The sequence below is a fragment of the Herpailurus yagouaroundi genome, unplaced genomic scaffold (genome assembly GCF_014898765.1).
Source record: "Herpailurus yagouaroundi ecotype Mexico unplaced genomic scaffold, PumYag 67700, whole genome shotgun sequence".
Lineage (NCBI taxonomy): Eukaryota > Metazoa > Chordata > Mammalia > Carnivora > Felidae > Herpailurus > Herpailurus yagouaroundi.
This window is the reverse complement of record NW_024420499.1, coordinates 30,480-53,180: the sequence shown is the minus strand read 5'-3', so window position 1 is coordinate 53,180 and position 22,701 is coordinate 30,480. Positions and strand designations below refer to the sequence as shown.

Genomic DNA, 22,701 nt, shown 5'->3' with positions numbered 1-22,701 from the left:
TAAAAAAAAAAAAAAAAAAAAAAAAAAGATCTCATAATTATAATGCTTAAAAGCATTCTTCATGACTGAGCACCAGCCAAAGCACAGCTTCTTTTAGGTCATGGCCACTGTTGGACTGGTATAAAAGGTGCCTGCAATAGACTGTTGGGCTTGCTCTGGAAAGCACTGAAATCCCCCCGCCAGCACCACTTACAAAGGGTAGATCAGTGGTGAGCCACTACTACTCGAATTTTTTTTTTTCATATAATATGAATTTCCTTCCATGAAATCTTTAGTCTTTCAAACCTAAGGGATAAAAGAAATAGAAGACAAAGCACCTTTCTATTGTTTGCATATTTTTCCCTAAAATAGATTGGGACCTAGGGCGCCTGGGTGGCTCGGTCAGTTAAGCATCGGACTCTTTTCTTTTTGAAGTGTTATTTATTTTGAGAGAGAGAGAGAGAGTGCAAGTGGGGAAAGCACAGAGAAAGAAGGAGAGAGGGAATCCCAAGTAGGCTCCACACCATCGGCACAGAGCCTGATACAGGGCTCAAACCTACGAACCACGAGATCATGACCCGAGTCAAACAACTGAGCCACCCAGGCGCCCCAAGCATCTGACTCTTGATTTCGGCTCAGGTCATGATCTCAAGGTTTGTGAGTTCAAGCCCCATGTCCGGCTCTGTGCTGACGGTGTGGTGCCTGCCTGGGATTCATTCTCTCTCTCTCTCTCTCTCTCTCTCTCTCTCTCTCTCTCTCTCAAAATAAATAATTTTTTTAAAGTAGATTAGGACCTTTTCTTCCACCTCTTTTATTTTTGTTTTCCTTATTATTAGTTTATGTTACAGTTCTAAGTTACATAGGCTCCCCCCCCCAAATTTCATGTTTTTCTTTTCAAATTTTTATTTAAATTCTAGTGCGTTAACATATACAGTGCAATATTGGCGTCAGCAGAATTCGGTGAGTCATCACTTACAACAACACTGCTTCTTCTTTTAGATATACCCTCAATGTTCTGGAAGACCTTGGAGACGGGCAGAAAGCTAATGATGACATCATCGTAAGCTGGGTGAACAGAACATTGAGTGAAGCTGGAAAATCAACTTCCATTCAGAGTTTTAAGGCAAGAATTCCACATTTGACTCTTAGACGTTATGTTTGCCGGAAAGTGCCAGTAATTTGGAAGGGCAGCCGTTGGGTTTCTTCGTCAGTGTGAATTAGTGCTGGGCTAATGGCAAGACTCTCTTAATTCACTGGGCTTTGTTTATGGCAGCTTTCTGTAAGTAATCACGTGTTAATTTGTGCATACTGAAACTCTCAGGTTCATTGTCCTTTTTGCACTAGGACAAGACGATCAGCTCCAGCTTGGCGGTTGTGGATTTAATTGATGCCATCCAGCCGGGCTGCATAAACTATGACCTTGTTAAGAGTGGCAGTCTGACAGAAGATGACAAGCATAATAACGCCAAGTAAGAGATACCAATGATAGTAGTGATTAATATCCTGGCAAGAGCACAGGCTTTGGAGCCGGGCACGTCCGCATTCTCGCTCAGATTCTGCCGCTGAACAGTGGCGTTATCTGAGGGGTGCCCAGTTGGGTGGCTCAGTCAGTGAAGCGTCCGACCCTTGGTTTCAGCTCAGGTCATGATCTCATGTTTCGTGAGTTCGAGCCCTGCATTGGGCTCTGCGTTGGCCGCGTGGAGCCTGCTTGGGATTCTCTCTTTCCTCTCTCCTGCCCTTCCCCTGCTTGTTCTCTCTCTGTCTCTCTCAAAGTAAATGAAAATAAACTTTAAAGGGGCGCCTGGGTGGCGCATTCAGTTCAGGGTCCCTCCGACTCTTGATATCGGCTCAGGTCATGATGTCACAGTTTGTGAGTTCAAGCCCCGCATCGGGCTCTGCACTGATGGCGTGGAGCCTACTTGGGATTCTGTCTCTCCTTCTCTCTGCCCCTCCCCTGCTTGTGATCTCTCTCTCTCTCTCTCTCTCTCTTTCTCTCTCTGTCTCTCAAAATAAATAAACTTAAAAAAAATAGAGGTGCCTGAGTGGCTCAGTTGGTTGAGTGCCCAAATTTGGCTCAGGTCATGATCTCACAGCTCTGAGTTCGAGCCCTGTGTCGGCCTCTGTGCTGACAGCACAGAGTCTGGAGCCTGCTTCGAGTTCTGTGTCTCCCTCTCTCTCTGCCCCTCCCCTGTTCATGCTCGCTCACTCTGTCTCTCTCTCAAAAACAAACATTAAAAAAGATTTTTTTTTAATAATAAGCTTAAAAACAAGAAGAATGGTGTCACCTGAGGATACCTCTTTGAGCCTCAGACTCATCAGTAGATTGGAAACAAATAATACTTAGAGATTTTGAAATGAATAAAATATATATGAGCCTAGCATTATGCCTGACATAGTAGGTGCTCAATCAGTTGTGGCTTTGGGAAATTACCGAAATAATATACTTTGGGTTTTAATGTGACTCAGCTACAGACTTACAAGAGGAGAATGAGCTAAGAACATTCATGCCGGGGCGCCTGGGTGGCTCAGTCGGTTAAGCGTCCGACTTCGGCTCAGGTCATGATCTTGCAGTCCGTGAGTTCAAGCCCCGCGTTGGGCTCTGTGCTGACAGCTCGGAGCCTGGGGCCTGTTTCGGATTCTGTGTCTCCCTCTCTCCCCCCCTCCCCCGTTCGTGCTCTGTCTCTCTCTGTCTCAAAAATAAATAAACATTAAAAAAAAAAAAAAAAAGAACATTCATGCCATAGATAAGAGTAGATAGAAGTATTCTTTTTTGAAACACATTGTTTACTGATGTCTTTTTTTACTGGGCATAGAGCACCTTTACTACATATGTTGAGTTTATTATCTTGGTCCCTAAATGAGCAGGATGCTTAACCCTCCACTGAAACTACCTATGCCTTGAAAATTTTCTGCAAGCCAACGATATTGACAAGGGCTTTTCCACCTGTCACTTCCCTTCCCCACCAAAGACCTAGACTGTGACTTGCTTTTACAGGTGACCCATGAAAGCTTGACTAACATACACTGAAAACGAGCCCACCGAAAAACTTTCCTTTTTCAGTGACGTGGTCCTCTTCAAAGATTTGTGTCACAAAACACCTAGAAATGTCTCATGGATTAATTGAAGTGTGCTCTTGCAAATTTCCTCCACTGGACACATCAGTTCTTTCTTCCCGTACTTTGTGTACCTTTTCCGTTCCTTATTCTGACCACTCCGTTCATGTACCGTGTAGACTCCCCGCCCTTGACTTTTTGGAAGTATTCATTGTATCCACCAAAGCAGCTTGGATTTGACATGTGACACAGATTTCCACCCCCTTTCTCTAAGATCACATGAGATCTTAGAGTGTCTGTTATCCTATTACGTGTTCAATGAAACTGTCAACATTGATTATATAGCCAGTCTGGATAATTATATATTTTTATATATATAATATATATTTTATATATACATATTTTTTTTCATTGTCAGGTCATGTCAGTGCTCCAAAATTAATTCTCATTGCATATTGGAGAAATGAAGTGGATAAAATCTGTCCCAAATAGTAGAGCTTAAAAATCTGGTGTCACTTAAGAGTGACATCAAAAAAACAAAACAAAACAAAACAAAACCCAGGGGCGCCTGGGTGGTTCAGTTGATTAAGCGTCTGAAAAAAAAACTGTAACACACACCATAAACTAAATACTAAGTTTTGAAAATTTTTTGCATGAAAAAGAAGAGACAAGGGCTGAACTTATAATAATAGATTCTGAAAAATAAGTATTTAAAGACAAACATCCTAATGAAAAATAGGACGTGTGGATAGATCAGACTCCTTATAGAAAAGGAAATAAGCTATAAATACATAAACCGATGTGTCACCTGGCTGGTGTTTATAGGTATGCCTTTAAAAAGTGGCACCGAGGGGCACCTGGGTGGCTCAGTCGGTTAAGCGTCCATCTCTCGATTTGGGCTCAGGTCATGATCTTGCAGTTCGTGAGATCGAGCCCCACATCAGGCTCTGGCTGACAGTGCGGAGCCTGCTTAGAATTCTGTCTCCCTGTCTCTCTGCCCCTCTCCCACACGTGCATGCACTCTTTCTTTCTCTCTCTCTCTCTCTCTCTCTCTCTCTCTCAAAATAAATAGAAATAAACTTTAAAACAAAACAGAGAACAAAAAAAGCAAAATGTTCCCATCCGAACTCCCACACTATGAAAGTTTTGCATCCCAGCCAAATGATAAGAGGAAACCGACGTCTCCTCTCCTGTCCTTCGCTAACAAGAAGTTCATCTGAATTTCTGTTTCCTCCAAAAACAGGTACGCGGTGTCCATGGCTAGAAGAATTGGAGCCCGGGTGTATGCTCTCCCCGAAGACCTTGTGGAAGTAAAGCCCAAGATGGTCATGACCGTGTTTGCATGCTTGATGGGCAGGGGAATGAAGAGAGTGTAAAATAACCAATTTGAATACAAACAGCCTTGCTCCCAGGTGCATGGTTACCAGGTCAGCTATTTCCAGGTGATGTGCTCATGGCTTAAGGAACTGTTGGTCATCCTGAGAGCCCACAGGGGAAAGAGGTTGAATGAAAACGACTCCCCTTTCCCATCGCTGAAGTTGGATTTGTCAGGCACCCCTGAAATGTGCTCACGGCCAACTCATTTACTCTCTCCTCCTAGATTGCTGCCCTGGATACTTCCCATTGCTGTATGTTATGTCTGTGTATCTTTTTCCCTCCTAGAACATCCACATCTTGAGACGTGCTTAGATGATTGGATATGAATATTCTTAGACCATAATTTTGCTTTCCATCCAGTATGCTCGTTCTCATTCGAGAACTGTGGTCGGAGGGTATTTGGATAGGAGTACCTTTTGCTTTCTCTTCGTAGTACTGAAAATTGGCAGAAGTAACTGGCTGTGCAGAATGTAATAGAAGCTTTTCGTATTCTTTTATTCTGAAAATCAGTATCTTTTTACAGTATTCTTTCTACATGATCTTTTTTGTACATTTAAGAATATTTTGATTACATTAAATAAGACTGCTGATTTTGCTACTTTTTTTAAGGGGTCTTCAAGTAAGTAAAAACCATACATTATAGGTAGAGGAACAAAACGGACCTTCCAATTTGCATACCCTGGCCTCTCACACCCAAGCTGTAAACAATTGACGCATCTTATCTTAAAACACTTGGTTCAGTATACGCTTCTTTGTGTTACAACCTGTATCCTCAGACTCTCTCTTTGGATTTAAAAATGTTGTTGAATGACACTTTTGAGGAGAGAGTGTGCTCGGACCGTAGACAGGATATGCTAAGTGTACCATCGAATTTCCAATTTTACACCTAAGAAAAGGAGATGTGGTCACTAAAGAATAAAAATATGTATGTAGGACTTAATGTACTCTTGCTTTGTCCAGCTATTTGCTATAGTTTTCAAGATCATAATGTTACTCTAACTCTGAAAAGTGATGTAATCTGGTAGCAATGTATTAGTTCAAATAAAGGCATTTACATAATAATTAGTCTCTGCATGTTTCTGGCACACTATATAAAATGATGTTTGTGGGGGCGCCCGCGTGGCTCACTTGGTTAAGCGTCCGACTTCGGCTCAGGTCATGATCTTGCGGTTCGTGGGTTCGAGCCCCACGTTGGGCTCTGTGATGACAGCTCAGAGCCTGGAGCCTGCTTCGGATTCCGTGTCTCCCTCTTTCCGCCCCTCCCCCACTCACACTGTGTCTCTCTTGCTCTCTCAAAAATAAACATTAAAAAAAAATTTTTTTAAAAAACGGCTTTAAGGAATAACTACAAGCTTCCTGCAAACATACCGGAGTAACTGATAAGGACAATCACATCTTACGACCTGTCTTCTGCTAAAGAAAAAGCTCCAGGGGCGCCTGGGTGGCGCAGTCGGTTAAGCGTCCGACTTCAGCCAGGTCACGATCTCGCGGTCCGTGAGTTTGAGCCCCGCGTCAGGCTCTGGGCTGATGGCTCGGAGCCTGGAGCCTGTTTCCGATTCTGTGTCTCCCTCTCTCTCTGCCCCTCCCCCGTTCATGCTCTGTCTCTGTCCCCAAAATAAATAAACATTGAAAAAAAATAAATAAATAAAAAAACAATGATAAATGATCTGTTGGTGGAGGTATGCAAATACAGGCTTTCTCTAACGCCCAGATGGAAGAATGATCAGTTTACAGCTGGTTGAAGGCAATTTGGTAACTACAGCCAAACTGCAAACGGTCGTATTTTTCCACTCTGCAGCCAGCAAATACAGCAATGTGCTATGATACATCTTGTAATGAAATAAGTTGTAGTCCAGCTACGTTATGCAATACTTTTGTAGTCATTAAAAACACTGCTGTGGGGGGGGGGGTGCCTGGGTGGCTCAGTCAGTTGAGCATCTGACTCGATTTCGGTTCAGGTCATGATCTCACAGTTTGTGAGATCAAACCCTGCGTCAGGCTCTGGCTGACAGTGTAGAGCCTGCTTGGGATTCTCTGTCTCCCTCTCTCTGCCCCTCCCCTGCCTGTGCACACACACACACACACTCTCTCAAAGAAACTTTAAAAAATAAAAATAAAAAGTAAATTTAAAAACTGCTATGACTATGTAAGGAAAGATGTCTCATTCTACCCCACTTTTAAAAATAAATGGTAGTATGTACAAATATACTTCTACTTGGGGAGGTGGAGTGGAACATCAAGGATTTTTTACTTGTTTTGGAAACCGTTCACTGCATCGTTTTGAAGTTTTTATTTCAATTCCAGTTAGTTAACATACAGTGTAAAATTAGTAAAATTAGTTGAATCACGATAGAGTGATTCAAGACTTCCATGCAACACCCCGTGCTCATCACAAGTGCCCTCCTTCATCCCCATCACCCATTTAAAAAAATTCTTTAAGGGGCGCCTGGGTGGCGCAGTCGGTTGAGCGTCCGACTTCAGCCAGGTCACGATCTCGCGGTCCATGAGTTCGAGCCCCGCGTCGGGCTCTGGGCTGATGGCTCAGAGCCTGGAGCCTGTTTCCGATTCTGTGTCTCCCTCTCTCTCTGCCCCTCCCCCGTTCATGCTCTGTCTCCCAAAAATAAATAAACATTGAAAAAAAAAATTAAAAAAAATTCTTTAAGGTTTTATTTAGGTAACCTCCGCACCCAACAGGAAATTAAACAACATAGAGAGCTGCATGAAGCCCATTCTTTTTCTTGAGTCCTATAGTTGCTTATCTGGGACACACTCATCATAACGTCAAATGGAACAAGGGAAGTTTGTATCAGGCAGGGGCACAAAGTCAGAAAGTATAGATTTTTACAGTGGTAGGGACGCCTGGGTGTCTCGGTCGGTTAAGGATTTCCAACAGCATGGAACCAGCTTGGGTTTCTCTCCCTCCCTCTCTCTCTGTCCCTCCCCTGCTTGTACGCTCTCTCTCAAAATATAATGTTTACAGTGCCAGACAGAATGCGTAGGGGTTAGACATGGTGGCGATCAGTAAAATCCCCCATGTGACGTGATGCTTTGGTTCTTCATTTCTTACAAGTTTGACAGGTGATAAAAAGGGCCAGGTAGGTTTTTCGGGTGTTTTGTTTTGTTTTTTAATCCTGCAGGTTCCTTTTTGAGGTCCAGATTTGACCCATCCTTGTTTCCTGGTTTCAAAATCCTATTTCAAAACTGCTGCATTCAGATTTCACAGAAGGGGCTCCTCCTAAGGCTGGACAGCTTAGACACATACGTAAGACAGCCTTCTCACAGTCCAAAATCACCAATGCAAAATGGAAATAGCCCCTGACGTATGGGAACTGGCCTGGCACTCACAGCTATGCCTTGTTCTCCTGTGAGCATAAATGCCTTCGTAGAACACCAGCATCCTCTGTGTTGGTGATGAAGGCAGACAAAATAGGAACGCTATCCAACTCTCAGAAATGAACAAACATCTCCCTCTCCTGGCTGATATGAGATATTGCTGCTGCTTTTTCTTCATTCCCAGTACAGCTTGAGCCTGGGTATAATCTAGTATGGTTTTGCAATGTTGATTGTAAATATTTCTTGTCTTTAAGTCAGGACTTAAACTGTGTCTCTAGCAACTTTTTTTAATAATTTTTAAAAAGTTTATTTATTATTGAGAGAGAGAGAGAGAGAGCACAAATTGGGAAGAGGCAGAGAGAATCCAAAGCAGGCTCCAGGCTCTGAGCTCTCAGCACAGAGCCCGACGCGGGGCTCGAAACCACAGACTGTAAGATCATGACCTGAGCTGAAGTCAGACACTTAACCGACTGAGTCACCCAGGCACCCCTCTAACAACTATTCTTGATTTCACCTTTCCCAAATGCAGGCTTCAAATTCAGACTACATAATAAAATTATTAACAGGTCTTTTATGCTTCAAATATCTTTGGGTTTCCTGAAATGGCCATTAAAGAATACAAAGATTGCTCCTGTAAAAGAAAGGGCAATTCTGGAGCACCTGGGTGGCCAGTCAGTTGAGCAGCTGACTCTTGATTTTGGCTGAGGTCCAGATCCTAGGGTCATGGGATCGAGCCCTGCAGCAGGCTCCACACTGACCGTGCAGCCTGCTTAAGATTGTCTCTCCCTCTGCCCCCTCCCTTGCTTGCGTGCTTGCTTTCTCTCAAATTAAGAAAGAAAAAAAATTTTAATGTTTATTTATTCTTGAGAGAAAGAGAGAGAGAGTGCAAGCAAGGGAGGGGCAGAGGGAGAGGGAGACACAGAATCCGAAGCAGGCTTCAGGCTCCGAGCTGTCAGCACAGAGCCCGACGCGGGGCTCAAACTCACGAACCGTGAGATCATGACCTGAGCTGAAATCAAGAGTAGGATGCTTAATGGACTGAGCCACCCAGGTGCCCCTTAGGAGATTATCTATGCCCTAGACAGACCTTCTAAAGACTCTCCGATGACGATGCTTTAGTCGTAGTTGTTAATGGTTTGAACACAAAAAAAGGAAAGCTAAAAATTGCTGAACAGGATATGCTATCGCAGTCTTAAATTTCTCCTTAAAATATAAGCTTCTCATGGAAATTAAATTGGTTCAGATGGCTCAATGAATTGCCCTTGCTCAGACTTACCATCTGACCAAATATAAAAAGAGGATACTTTACATGAATAGTAAGTATGTGATTTTAGGTTAGTCCACGATGTCAACATGGCTTAGAAACAAAGAGATTTCCTGACCTCTCCAGGAACCCCTATAAAATAAATGCTGAGTTAAAAGACCTTGAGACGTTGGGGTGCCTGCCTCAGCCGGTTGGGCAGCCAACTTCAGCTCAGGTCATGATCTCATGATTCATGAGTTTGAGCCCCACATCAGGCTCTGCACTGTCAGCACGGAGCCTCCTTGGGATCCTCTCTCTCTCTCTCTCTCTCTCTCTCTGTCTCTCTCTCCTGAAAATAAACTTTTTAAGTATCTTGTTACTCGATATTGGTCAACAACTGGCATTATCAGTAAAACCCCAAGACATTGATACTTGAGTTTTTGTAAGTATATAAAACTTTTAATACATATGCCTCACTTCCTCCCACTCCTCTGGAATCCATTCGATCAGAACACCTTCAACAGAAGGTTCTTAGGAATCCTCCAGAAGCTGCTGACAGCAGAAATGGATGACTTACGCCTGACAACAAAACAAGCCGTTGACATCAGAAATGGAGAGGTTCCAGCCAAGGTGACAGAATGAGATTAATTTTCTGACTTTTCTTTATGCCCTCTAGCACGTTAATGTGACCTCCTTTATCTTCATTGTATTGTTTTGAACCCCCCAGTGGTCTTCCTCTGGCACTTGAGGGAAAACGAAATTCTCCTATACGTTTTCTTCCCAGGTCGTAGCAACTGCTCTGAATTTAACTAATGGCTGGATCTAACATCCTCCAGCAGACCCCGCTGACCATGATTTAATACCAATTCCTTTCAACATCGCAGAAGGTAGATTCCCTTTTATAGGCCCCTTCTGGTATGTAATAAACTTCCCTCCTATCATTAGTCCTGACCTTCAGCCTTATGAAAATAGACCTTGACCTCACATTATCAGAATGCTTCTGCTAAGGCTATATGATAATACTGTCAGCAAAACCAAGCCACTCGGGAGTAGACCGTACTATTGACACTCTCCTGACCACGAAAGTCAGTAAATTACTTCCAGGAAAACACATCCTTCCCTGCCTTGCTGAATTTTTTCTAGCTTCACTCAAGAAATCTACCACCAGGGGGTACCTGGGTCGGTCGGTTGAGCATCTGACTTCAGCTCAGGTCAAGATCTCAAGGCTCATGAGTTTGAGCCCCCCATGGGGCTCTCTGCTGTCAGCACAGAGCACGCTTTGGGTCCTCTGTTTCCTTCTCTGTCTGCTCCCCACCCCCCTGATCATGCTCTCTGTCTCTTAAAAATAAAATAAACATCAGGGCGCCTGGGTGGCTTCGTCAGTTACGAGTCCGACTTTGGCTCAGGTCATGATCTCACGGTTGGTGAGTTCAAGCCCCGCGGCGGGCTCTGTGCTGACAGCTCGGAGCCCGGAGCCCGCTTCAGATTCTGTGTCTCCCTCTCCCTCTGCCCCTCCCTTGCTCACACGCTGTCTCTCTCTCTCTCTCTGTCAAAAATAATAAACATTACAAAAATTTTTTTGAATAAAATAACCATTAAAAAAAATTACCACTAATGGGGCACCTGGGTGGCTCAGTCGTTAAGCGTCCGACTTCCACTCAGGTCATGATCTCACGGTCTGTGAGTTCGAGCCCCGCATCAGGCTCTGTGCTGACAGCTGACAGGCTGACATCACAGACAGGCTGAGAGCCTGGAGCCTGTTTCAGATTCTGTGTCTCCCTCTCTCTCTGCCCCTCCCCTGTTCACGCTCTGTCTCTCTCTGTCTCAAAAATAAATAAACGTTAAAAAAAAAAATTAAAAAAAAAATTACCACTAAGGACAGCAAACTGGCTGACATGTTGTGATAAATGATACTTATTTTCCCAATACAGTTTACCCCCAACTGGGGTACTACATTTTATATGGATAGGCTTATACTGTTCAGCCATACACTAATTTATCCTGTGTATTCAGGATAATTGTGATATTAGATACTTTGCAGACTTTCATATAATTGTGGATTTTTAGACATTAAAATGTACCACCCCTCCAGGGGAACATGCTCCTCTGGAAAAAATACTACCAGAAACTTCCAAGCACACAAGCTTATTTAAAAAAAAAAAACAAGAACAAAAACAAGACAAAACAGGGGCACCTGGGTGGCTCAGCCAGTTGAGCATCTGACTTCGGCCCAGGTCGTGATCTCACAGTGCGTGGGTTCCAGCCCCGTGTCAGGCTCTGTGCTGACAGCTCGGAGCCTGGAGCCTGTTTTGGATTCTGTGTCTCCCACTCTTTCTCTCTGCCCCTCCCCTGCTCGCGCTCTGTCGGTCTCAAAAATAGATAAGCATTAAAAATCAATAAATAAAATAAAATAACAACAACAACAAACTCCCAGAAGGCATACCTGACTCTGGTTTTAGGCATACCATACAAGTTGCAATCACCCTGTTAGGGCAAACGTGGCCCCAAACTTGCCTCGGCCCTGACAAAAATCCTAAGCAACACAACTTCAACTCTGAAAGACAAATTAGCCTAATCTCATTAGCTAGGATTGTTATGGGCAATCACGTGGTCCTCAATGACCTCTTACCTGGTCAAGGGGAAATTGATGCTGTAACAAACACTGCTTGGTATACTACGTACCGATAAAGTTCATTTGTACATCAGGACCCACAAGAAGGAAGTTGTCCCAGTGGTCTGGCCACATCACAAATCTAAACCTAAGTCAGCCCGCACTTATGGGAAACACCTGTCCAGGAAGCCAACCATACCCCAGCCACCATCCTCCAACTAAGCTTTAACTACTTGCCCTTCACCCCAGAAAATAACACCTGCTAGCTTTTATAGGGAAATCCCCCACCTCCTACCCAATCCTGGCCTGTTTCCGAGCTGCCTCTTGTAACGCTCTCTGTAAAATTTGCTCTTGCCCCAAATCCTCAGGGAGAGCTCCCAACTGTTTGTGAGGAGCGTATGCCCCCAAGCCACGGATTGTTTTCCTTTGAATAAGGGATAGCAGACTCCTTGCTAAATCGCTTTAGTTTTGTCATTTGACAGTTTTGGCAATGAGATGGAACCTGAGGAGAGCCACTGAAGATTCCAGGGATGGCTCCAAGATGGCGGTGAAGATACCCACAGAGCCCTTTTGGTTTGCTGACTCTTCAGCTGCTCTGCGGGATCTCTGGTAAGCTTCTCTCAGATCAAGTTATGCTCATTCTGCATCCTGAGCTCTTCCAGTTTGTTTGTCCTAATCATTCTGGGTGGGAGATTGGGTGTCAGAAGCTCCAGATTTTTCCAGGTGGGACTTAGTGAGTCACAACATTTGGGTTTGTGGCTGGCCTCACCTACATGGTAAAAAGCTTTGGAGGGTCCTTACAACTGTCAGGAATTCTGCACAGGCAGCCAGAAACAGTAAGTCTGGTTGAATAAGGAAGGATTATTTCAATAAGGGAAAATAATGGGTATCCCTCAATCTAAGAAAGCAAGATGGCAGCCATCAGGGGATTCACAACACCTTGAGCTAAATCCACAGCATAAACTGTTGGGGGACTTGGGGAAACAAATTAAGACAAAAAATTCAGACTGTTTTGACCAAAGGCACATCAAAATCTAAGTAGGCACAACTTAACTAGTAAAAACCATAGGACATCTGCCACTATAAAGAAATCTTTCCGGGGGCACCTGGGTGGCTCAGTTGGTTAAGCGTCTGACTTCTGCTCAAGTCACGATCTCACGGTTTGTGAGTTCAAGCTCCGCATAGGGCTCTCTGCTGTCAGCACAGAGCTTGCTTCGGATCCTCTGTCCCCCTCTCTCTCTGCCCTTCCCCTGCTCTCTCACTCTCTCTCAAAAATAAATAAAATAAGCATTAAAAAAAGAAGAACAACAGTGCCTGGAAGCCATAGATGTTTACAAAAATGGCAAAATTCTACTAATACAACCAAGAACCACAACAGCCATCATGGGGAAACGTTCCAATTAGACAAGATTGTACATTTAAGAAGTGCATTTGAAAGTAAATCAAACAAACAGAATGGGTTACCTATTTTAATTGGCATTAAAAAGCCTCTAAAAGGCTTCAAAATGCCAAAAGAGCATCTTTGGAAGATTCGTTGCAAAAGGCTAATGAAAAATCAAAGATACAAGAGGCCCCTAAAACAAGACTGTGAGACTTTTACCGCTCCCTTCCGTCCTCCCTTACCTGAGTACTCACGGTCTACTGATCCTCTAACTGAATCACCTTTCCACTCTGCGGAGACTACAATATCATTACCTCCTAGAGTTGGAAGGCCCAAAAACCAGAAGCTTTGATATCTGAAGGCATGATTAGATGGATATCCTACCTCAAGAAGAAAGAGCGAGAATTCGCATTCCTCTGCCTTTTGGTTCTATTCAGGTTCTCCACGGATGGGATGATGCCAGGTCACTCCTCAGAGTGACTGAATGCACCTTCCAGTAGGTTTCCCCTCCCTGGAAGTCAGAGGATGGGGCTGCAAGGTTCAAGTCTCTACTTTAGGCTTTGGTCTTTCCGGGACCAGCCCCTGTCAGGAAGTTCATTGGAGGCTCCCACATCCTGTCATCTCATTAGCATATAAAAGACACTCATCACCCAGGAGATTCCAACGGTTATAGGAACAGTGTGCCAGCAACCAAAGACCAAATATTTATTTCTTAATAGATCACAGCATCCAAGCAAGGGCAAAGCACTAATTCTTTAAGCTCTCTATGAAGCCATTTCATACAAATTCTAATCCTAAATTAAGTCCCTTCTTTATCTAAAAAAATTTTTAATGCTTATTTATTTTTTAGAGCGAGAGAGAGAGACCGAGTGTGAGCGGGGAGGGGCAGAGAGAGAGACACAGAGTCTTAAGCAGGTTCCAAGCTTCGAGCTGTCAGCACAGAACCTGATGTGGGGCTTGAACCCACGAACTGCGAGATCCTGACCTGAGCCAAAATCAGACGCTTAACCGACTGAGCCACCCAGGTGCCCCCTAAATTAAGTCCTTTCAAACACCCTTTTATGGAGGCAGTTCATGGTTCCTTCAATAAGCAATAATTCCCATATGTTTCACTACAGACCCTGGAAACCACTGCCTGCATCTCCAGGTGGTTTGTAAGGAAAGCAATGAGAAAATGCACTCACATTTTACCCCCTTCCCAAGAGCCCAGAACTGGTCTCCTTGTCTCCAGTTTTCCTTCAGCCCACTCCTGTCTCCTCTGGCTTTATTTTCTAACAAGAGGTGGGGCGCCTGGGTGGTGCAGTCGGTTAAGCGTCCGACTTCAGCCAGGTCACGATCTCGCGGTCCGGGAGTTCAAGCCCCGCGTCGGGCTCTGGGCTGATGGCTCAGAGCCTGGAGCCTGTTTCCGATTCTGTGTCTTCCTCTCTCTCTGCCCCTCCCCCGTTCATGCTCTGTCTCTCTCTGTCCCAAAAATAAATAAACGTTGAAAAAAAAAATTTTAAAAAGAGGTAAATAATTTTGCAACCCATCCACTTCACCTTGGAAAGAGTTTGAAGAACTTACCGTGAATTTTTTTTTAAGTAGGCTCCAGGCCCAGTTCGGGCCCCAGTGTGGGGCTTGAACTCACAACCCTAAGATCAAGACCTGAGCTGACTGAGGTCTTAACTGGACGCTTAACTGACTGAGCCACCCAGGTGCTCTGAAACTAATGATTTTAAAGATCTACCTGGGGGGCACCTGGCTGGCTCCCATGTGTGACTCTTGTGACTCTTGATCACATGTGTGACTCTTGATCTCGGGGTTGTGAGTTCGCGAGGCCCATGTGGGATGTAGAGATTACTTAAATGAATGAATGAATGAGAATGGGTTCTCTGTAAAACAAACAAACCAACCAACCTGTGAGTAATTGCTCTGAATGAAATTTGAATCAGTTCCTCATGACTGAATTCACATGTGCTCAGGGAATTTGCTTAACAATTCGTGGAGACTTCCTTGGAAACACATTTTTGCACAAAAGGGGAGCCTCTGGGTTTGCCCTGTTTCCATAAAAAGTCTCAGATTTTTTTTTCTGATAAAAGTGGTTTTTCTTAGAAGGGTTCTTAAATATGGAGACGTGTGGAAACAATCTAGATCAGAATTATACTTGCTAACATCATTATCAACATAAGGATAAACTTGGGAAGACCCACATATGAAGAATGCCTTTCATCAAAACTTGGTTAATTCCTCTTTGTCTGGGACTCGCGCTGGTGACCACTTGGGGGTGTTGTGAGCCATTTTCACGTTATGTTTGATGACTCCTGCCATCTAGTGGCCAAATTACAGGGTGCTACTTTTATACCTAAAATGGAGCCAAAGATTTAACAGAGCCCCCAAGTTCACCACGCTCCTGGTGCTTGGATGAAACAATAACAAAGCCTCGTCTATTTCAAGATGCAAGGAACATTTTAAACCTTTGGATATAGTCTTCCTTTAGCGGGAAAACAAAAGGCTTCGTCTGGGAAAATTTTTGATTTGGCCTTGAAGTTAAGGTCCCTTTGACCAACAATGGGTGTGTATTTGTCCTGAAATACCCATCTGCCTGCCTACAACAGGTGAGCATGCAGACTTCAGGAACATTCTGCCAGACTAGCCTCTCCTACTCTCCCCCCAACCCCACAAGGGTGCAGCCAAGCCTGTGGGGGTCAGGATTTGTGTCCCAGAAGGCCAGACAGAACTGTGGAGTTAAGGGGGATGCAGAGTCCAGGGGAGTGAACTTGGTGCACTGAGTATTGAACTTGAAAATCAGAATGTGTCCACATGATGCAGGGTCACCAAGCGTAATGGTCAAGAAAAATTCTTGAGATGTTTTATGGTAGAAAAAGGTGCTTTTATTATGGCAGAGGCATAGGACCTGTGGGCAGAAAGAGCTTCACTGGGATTGGGGATCCCAGCGAAGGCTATACTGATTATATACCCTTTTCAGTTTGTGGAGGATGAGGGGTTAGAGATAACGTAAGTTTCTAAGGAATTTCTCTGTGCTGAAAGTGAGGTTTACAGGACCTTGGAGGTCTGGCTATTGTCAAGATAAGGTTGCTTTTAGTCTCTACTGAAAGAAACCGCAACATTAAGGCAGCCATGAGTTCCTTGAGGAAGGTCACGCTCAGGTGTCTGTCAGTGGGCTGCAAGTTGTTAAGGGGATTTAATTTCAGCTACCATTTCCCTTGCTTTAGTTCTCGTCATTTTCCCCCGTAAACAATTTTGACCCTTCAGTCTTTGAGGTTGCTGAGTGTGGAAGGTCTTCTCTTCTGTAACTTCTTCCTGCTGAAGAGGGACTTAGAGATGTCCCTACCGGTGGATCAACATTGGTCAGCTGGGGATGCAGGAGTTTTGAAAGGCAGAGGCAGCTGAATCCAAGGTAGGCAACAAACAGGAATCTCCTTATGTAGAAAGGATCATCTGTCAGCTTGAGGTTACGGCAGTGAGGGAGTCTCGGCAACAGGCAGAGAGACATTGGAGAAGACAACATAACAAGATAAATATTATTATGAGACAAAGAAGCCCAATGAAAAGATCCTGGAGAGTTGACCAAAATCCTCCTCCAGTCCAACCAATCATTAAAGGAGAGGGAGGGATGGTTTAAAGCACCAATTTGAGGGGGGCCTGGGTGGCTCGATCGGTCAAGCATCACTCAGATTGGGTCTTGATCTCAGAGTTGCAAGTTTAAGCTCCACACTGGGCTCCATGACAAAAATGTAACAGGATTGCTAAAAGATATGGCTACTCAGATTGGTGCTTTATTTACTCTATTTTATGTTATGCAATCCTGTTACATTTTTGTCATATGGTGACACATGTTCCTCCTCGTGCAGCTGTCCAGACCTCGAATGCCATTCCATTTTGCAGAGCTGCTTTACACATTTGAGTTATTTTCCACATACAACAACGTAATGCTATTTTGAGAGTCGTGTAAGGCCTTAATTGTGTAGCAGGTGATGTTAGCCATCATACAGACTCTATTTTGTTTAGCACGTAATCAGGTAATAATAGGCACTTTTATGGAAACAAAAGAAAAATATAGGTTAACGTTTGGAGCAACATACAAACCCAGTGTCTGAGCCTCAAGTGCTGCCAGTGGGAAAAATTTTGGCAGGTGGTGGGGGTGGGGGGGAGGGCAGAGGGAGAGGGAGAGAGAGAGTCTCAATCAGGCTCCATGCCAGCCAGGAGCCTGAGACACGGGGCTGGATCCTGAGATCATGACCTGAGCCAAAATCAGGAGTCGGAAGATTGACTGAGCCACCCAGGCGCCCCTATAAGGAATCTCTAGATTGAAATTTTAAAACCCTCTCAAGGCCAGAAACCAAGCCAAATACTTGCCATCAGACAGGCCTGAAATACCTGTAGAATTGGGCAAATTCCTCTTCGCGAGGTCCCCCAAATATCCTGAGGTTCCTGCACCTGCCAGGAAGTGACATTCTTTATGCACCTGGTAAGCCTGCTGGGAACCCTGTGAGCAAGGGATCAGGCCAACATTTCCAAGGGGCTTTATGGCTCCGGGTTTCCTTGAAGTCAACCTTAGTTCCTTAGAGCCGTAGGGTCATATCTGAGTCTATGCGTGTGTCTCAAATATGATATTCCAGTCAAAGTCTTGATAAATGTAACCAATGTTTCCAATAGTGTCCTGTTACAGGGAGAACAGATTCTCACTGAACTTACACAGACACAATTGCCATGAGAGAAAGAATGCACTGAGAGTGTCTGAATTTCAGAGACTTCAGGAAGGGAGAAAAGTTAAATGCTTCAATTCGTTCACAAAGGGATATTTTATCATATTTCTGCATATCATAGCTATCTTAACAGAAAGATTCTGTAATCTAGAAGAGCAAAGATTAGGGAACCAATAATGTTTCAAACACGAGTCATGAAAACTATAATCATCTTCTCAGTTCTTTCAGTTCCACGTTCTTAAATTCGTATTCTGTTTGAATGCAGCTTTTGCATCAGTTCAGGAAATTCTTACCCAGTTTAATGATCTTTTAAGATCATAAACTTGTATTTGTCAGAAGTCCTTTTCATGACTCTCCTTGAGGACAAAACACCTGTTGCAGAGCAATAACTATAAATGACAAAAGACTTTTAAAAATGGCCACAGTTAGAAACCTGGTATGAGAGTTCATTATAATAGAGCTGACAAGGAGATCCGGTTATTTCTGTGACACATAACACTTCCATAATTAAAATGTCAAGTGACGACCTCACACCAAAATTTATTAAAACTTTAGGAATTTCGGGGCACCTGACTGGCTCACTCAGTGCAGCATGTGACTCTTGATTTTGGCTCAGGTCATGATCTCACTGATTCGTGGGTTCGAGCCCTGTGCTGACAGTGTGAAGCCTGCTTGGGATTCCCTCTCTCACCTTCTCTCTCCGCCCTTTCATGCTCTCTCTCTCCCTCAAAATAAATAAACTTTAAAAAAAAAAAAAAAAACCTTAGGAATATCGTATCATGTCTCGAACAGTTACAGCATTTATCCAAAAAATACAACCTGAGGTTTATTATTTGTTTGACAGTGCTTCCAAAGTAACTTAACACACCAAATAAACCAGCCTAATGAGTCAAAAAGACTTTACAATTCAAATATCAGGAAAATTTGTTAAAACCTTCAGACAGTTTTAAAGCACATGCCTAAATAGCATTATGGATCATTATAACTTTAATATTTACATTAAACCAAAGTGGCAATAAGGGAGTCGACAGGAAGCTATATAGTTGTTAGCAAAACTTGGCCCCTTTAACAATGAGAGGTTTTAAGTTTCTCATGTAATCAAAGACCTGATAAAGACAAAACATAGAAGCTTTGGTTTTCTGGGCAAATAAAGGAAAGAGAAAAAAAACTTACATTTTCTTATCAAGAGCAGACCAACAATCCGAGAAAATTTTGTCTTTTTATCAGAGAGATGCAGAATTTGAATTTTGCATCAGTGTACTTTATTTTTAAAAAATTCTTTAACTAGGCTCCACACCCAAAGTGGGGTTTGAGCTCATGACCTTGAGATCAAGAGTTGCACCCTTTACTGACTGAGCCAGCCAGGAGGCCCTGTATCTTTATAGTTTAAAAATCCATTCATTTCTTTTTTAAAAAAAAATTTTTTAACGTTTATTTATTTTTGAGACAGAGAGAGAGCATGAATGGGGGAGGGTCAGAGAGAGGGAGACACAGAATCCGAAACAGGCTCCAGGCTCTGAGCTGTCAGCACAGAGCCCGACGCGGGGCTCGAACTCACGGACTGCGAGATCATGACCTGAGCCGAAGTCGGCCGCTCAACCGACTGAGCCACCCAGGCGCCCCTAAAAATCCATTCATTTCAACCTTTTTTATTTACTCAATGTACTTGGTTCTTAAATTTTTTTAATGTTTATTTATTATTTTTGAGAGGGGGGGAGGGACGGGCAGACAGAGAGGGAGACACAGAATCCGAAGCAGGGTCCAGGCTCTGAGCTGTCAGCACAGAGCTCCATGCAGGGCTTGAACTCACCATAAGATCATGAACTGAGCCAAAGTCAGACGCTCAACCAACTGAGCCATCCAGGTGCTCTGCCTCCCTTTGTTTTTATTTTCCTTTCCTTCCCCTATGTTCATCTGTTGTGTTTCTCAAACTCCACATATGAGTGAAATCATGTGATATCTTTCTCTGATTGACTTCTTTCACTTAGCATGATACCCTCCAGTTCCATCCACGTTGTTGCAAATGGCAAGATTTCATTCCTTTTCATCACCGAGTAGTATTCCATTATCAATTTTTAACTGGGGCACCAAAGGGAGAATCTGAAGTGGGCAGTGTAAGTCCAGGGAGGGGTGCTCTTTGCTCTTTGATAGCAAGGATAGGAGGAGCCAGAGCCAATGGCGGAGGCACAGAGGATCGTTTAGGAGCCCCTTATTCAAGCTGTACCCATGACGGTGCAGAAACAGGGGGAGGGCAAGGCAGAAGAGGTGAGGTGCCACCAGCAAGGCTGGAGGCAGATAGCAGCCCAGACAGAAGAAAGGGGACTCCCAGTCCTAAAGCTTGTCAGCTCGGACAGATGAACAGATGCACGTTTTTTTCCCAACAAGAAAAAAGTGAAAATAGGCAGTCCCTGTTGGGCTGGAGAAGATGGGGAAGTTCCCCCAAACAAAAGGGGTTTCAGCAGCTGCTTGGGAATATTCCTTAAAGTCCCCATCCCGACATGGACTAACCAGACAATTAGCTCCAATGCTCAAAGCCGTTAACCTGGGAAATGAATGAGGGAGAAGACCCCTCCATACAACAAGAGTCCGGCCACTCTGATTCGGTCCTTTCAAGATATATTCCAGATCTGACACACAAAAGAAGCAAACAAAGAAGAGATGAGTAATTCCAGAGAAAGAGGGAGGCAAGTATAGGATCTTGGCAGAAATAGTATTGAAATTTAAGGCCCCATTAATGGGCCATTTTTCCTCGTCTCCTAAGGAGTACTCAGTCCATGCATTATTGCAGAAGATGAATCTTTTCTTCTTTAAATCTTGGAATCCAAGTTGGCTCCAATGGGTTAAGAGACACCCTAAGGGGGAATTCTTGGGGACCAAAGAAGAAAAGTCCATTACCATAATCCCACCCCCTTACCCCTGCACCTGTGTGGTATCCCACTCAGGTTAATGTCAAAGGTTCCTAGTGTTCAAAGTGACCAGAAGTGTCCCTCAAAAAGTAGTTATGAACACTGAGCTGTCCTACTGAAGGGATGTGGATGTCCCTTAACTTCCCTACTTTTTCCTGGGCACAATAGGTACCAGTAGGGGCACCTGGGTGGCTCAGTCGGTTAAGCATCCAACTTCGGCTCAGGCCATGATCTCACGTTCTGTGAGTTTGAGCCCCGCGTCCGGCTCTGTGCTTGGAGCCTGCTTTGGATTCTGTGTCTCCGTCTCTCTCTGCCCCTCCCCTGCTCATGCTCTGTCTCTCTTGCTCTTAAGTATAAATAAACATTAAAAACTTAGGTACCAGTAGATGGACCAAGAGAGCCCGCTGTGTTTTTTTTTGTTTGTTTGTTTTAATTTTTTTTTTCAACGTTTATTTATTTTTTTGGGACAGAGAGAGACAGAGCATGAACGGGGGAGGGGCAGAGAGAGAGGGAGACACAGAATCGGAAACAGGCTCCAGGCTCTGAGCCATCAGCCCAGAGCCCGACGCGGGGCTCGAACTCACGGACAGCGAGATCGTGACCTGGCTGAAGTCGGACGCTTAACCGACTGCGCCACCCAGGCGCCCCGAGAGCCCGCTGTTTTAACTCACGGAGACACTAAGAATTTGCAGGGTGATATACCTAATGTTACAATTAAGTAGTCAGTAGGGGACATTGACAAATCCAACACATGTAGTCTTTATAGTGGACTTCCCCAGGAAATGGTTTTAATTCAATCAGCTACTGGTTTCAGCGGGCTCCCAGGGGAGGTCTTACGCCGGAAGTGGCTGGAGCAGGGACGTGGAGGGGCTCGCCTTGGACCAATGAGAAGGAAACCTAACACCGGAGTCTTAAGGTTGGTAACCGTCCTAGTAACTTAAGTGGCTGTCTTGTGCCCAAGAAAGCCAAAGTCCTAGCCTCCAGTCAAAAGGTAGGCTTTTGTTCCTCCCTGCAGAACAGCCGTGGGGACAAGAGGATTGCAGCCTGTGCAATAGACACGAAAGTGATGCAATAAGACCGGTACTCTTTGAAAAGCTTTTTAAAATGAAAGTAAAGGGAGTGGAGGGAGTAGCTTACCAAGTTTGCACAAGGCTTGAAGTCCGGAAGCAGGAAGATGCAGATACCCTGCCTGCACTGGCCACCAAAAATGATGCAGGATTGCTGAACACAGCAGTCAGGAAAGAATCCGCGAGACGTTCTATGGTGCAAAAAGGTGATTTTGTTATAGCACGGGACGGGACCCGTGGGCAGAAAGAGCTGCACTGGGGTTGTGAGAAGTGTCTGATTACATACTTTGAAGTTTGTGGAGGAGAGGTGGGGCACAGATAACGTAAGTTTCTAAGGGGGTTCTCCATGCCAAAAGTGAGGTTTACAGGCCCCCAGAGGTCTGGCTGTTGTCAAGATAAGATTGCTTTTAGTCTAATAAAACATCCACATTAAGGCACGCGGGGCAGCCCTCATGGGTGGAGGCCAGAGGTGCAGGGAGTGAAAGAACTCACCCAAGGCAGAACAAAGGAGATAGAAGTTTGGGCACCGACCGCAAAGGAGAGACTGTCTATCAGAAGGCAGTGGTGGGGGGGCTGTAGTTAAGGGGAGGAAGGTGTGGAGGTATGGGAATGTACAGAATCTTCCTTTTTTGTTTTGTTTTTTTTTTAATTTTTTTTAACGTTTATTTTTGAGACAGAGACAGAACATGAACAGGGGAGGGTCAGAGAGAGGGAGACACAGAATCCGAAGCAGGCTCCAGGCTCTGAGCTGTCAGCACAGAACCCGACCGGGGGCTCGAACCCACGGACCGTGAGATCATGACCTGAGCCGAAGTCAGACGCTTAACGTACTGAGCCACCCAGGCGCCCCCAGAATCTTCCTTTTTTGGTGCCTGTGTCCAGGTATAAGGAGTCCATTGGCCAGCTAGGACTTAGGGATATTTGGAGCTGGGCGAATTGATCGCTCAGGACCTGAGCACAGGCAAAACTGGAGCAAAACTCAGCCTGACCTGTGGCTGAGAAAGAAATTGGAGGATACTGACCTTGCCTTTATTAGTATTGAAA

At 44.4% G+C, this 22,701-nt stretch overlaps 1 protein-coding gene across 4 annotated transcripts in view; it reads left to right on the top strand.

Annotated features, from left to right (window-relative positions):
- Positions 1 to 5,472, top strand: part of PLS3 (plastin 3) — a 94,315-nt gene extending 88,843 nt beyond the window's left edge. For all 4 annotated transcript variants that reach the window (XM_040468459.1, XM_040468456.1, XM_040468458.1 and 1 more), the window contains 3 exons: positions 979 to 1,102; positions 1,324 to 1,448; positions 4,277 to 5,472. In XM_040468459.1, the coding sequence (XP_040324393.1) occupies positions 979 to 1,102; positions 1,324 to 1,448; positions 4,277 to 4,409 (382 nt within the window). In that variant the 3' untranslated portion in view covers positions 4,410 to 5,472. The remainder of the gene's footprint in view (positions 1 to 978; positions 1,103 to 1,323; positions 1,449 to 4,276) is intronic.
- The last annotated feature ends 17,229 nt before the right edge of the window (positions 5,473 to 22,701 follow it).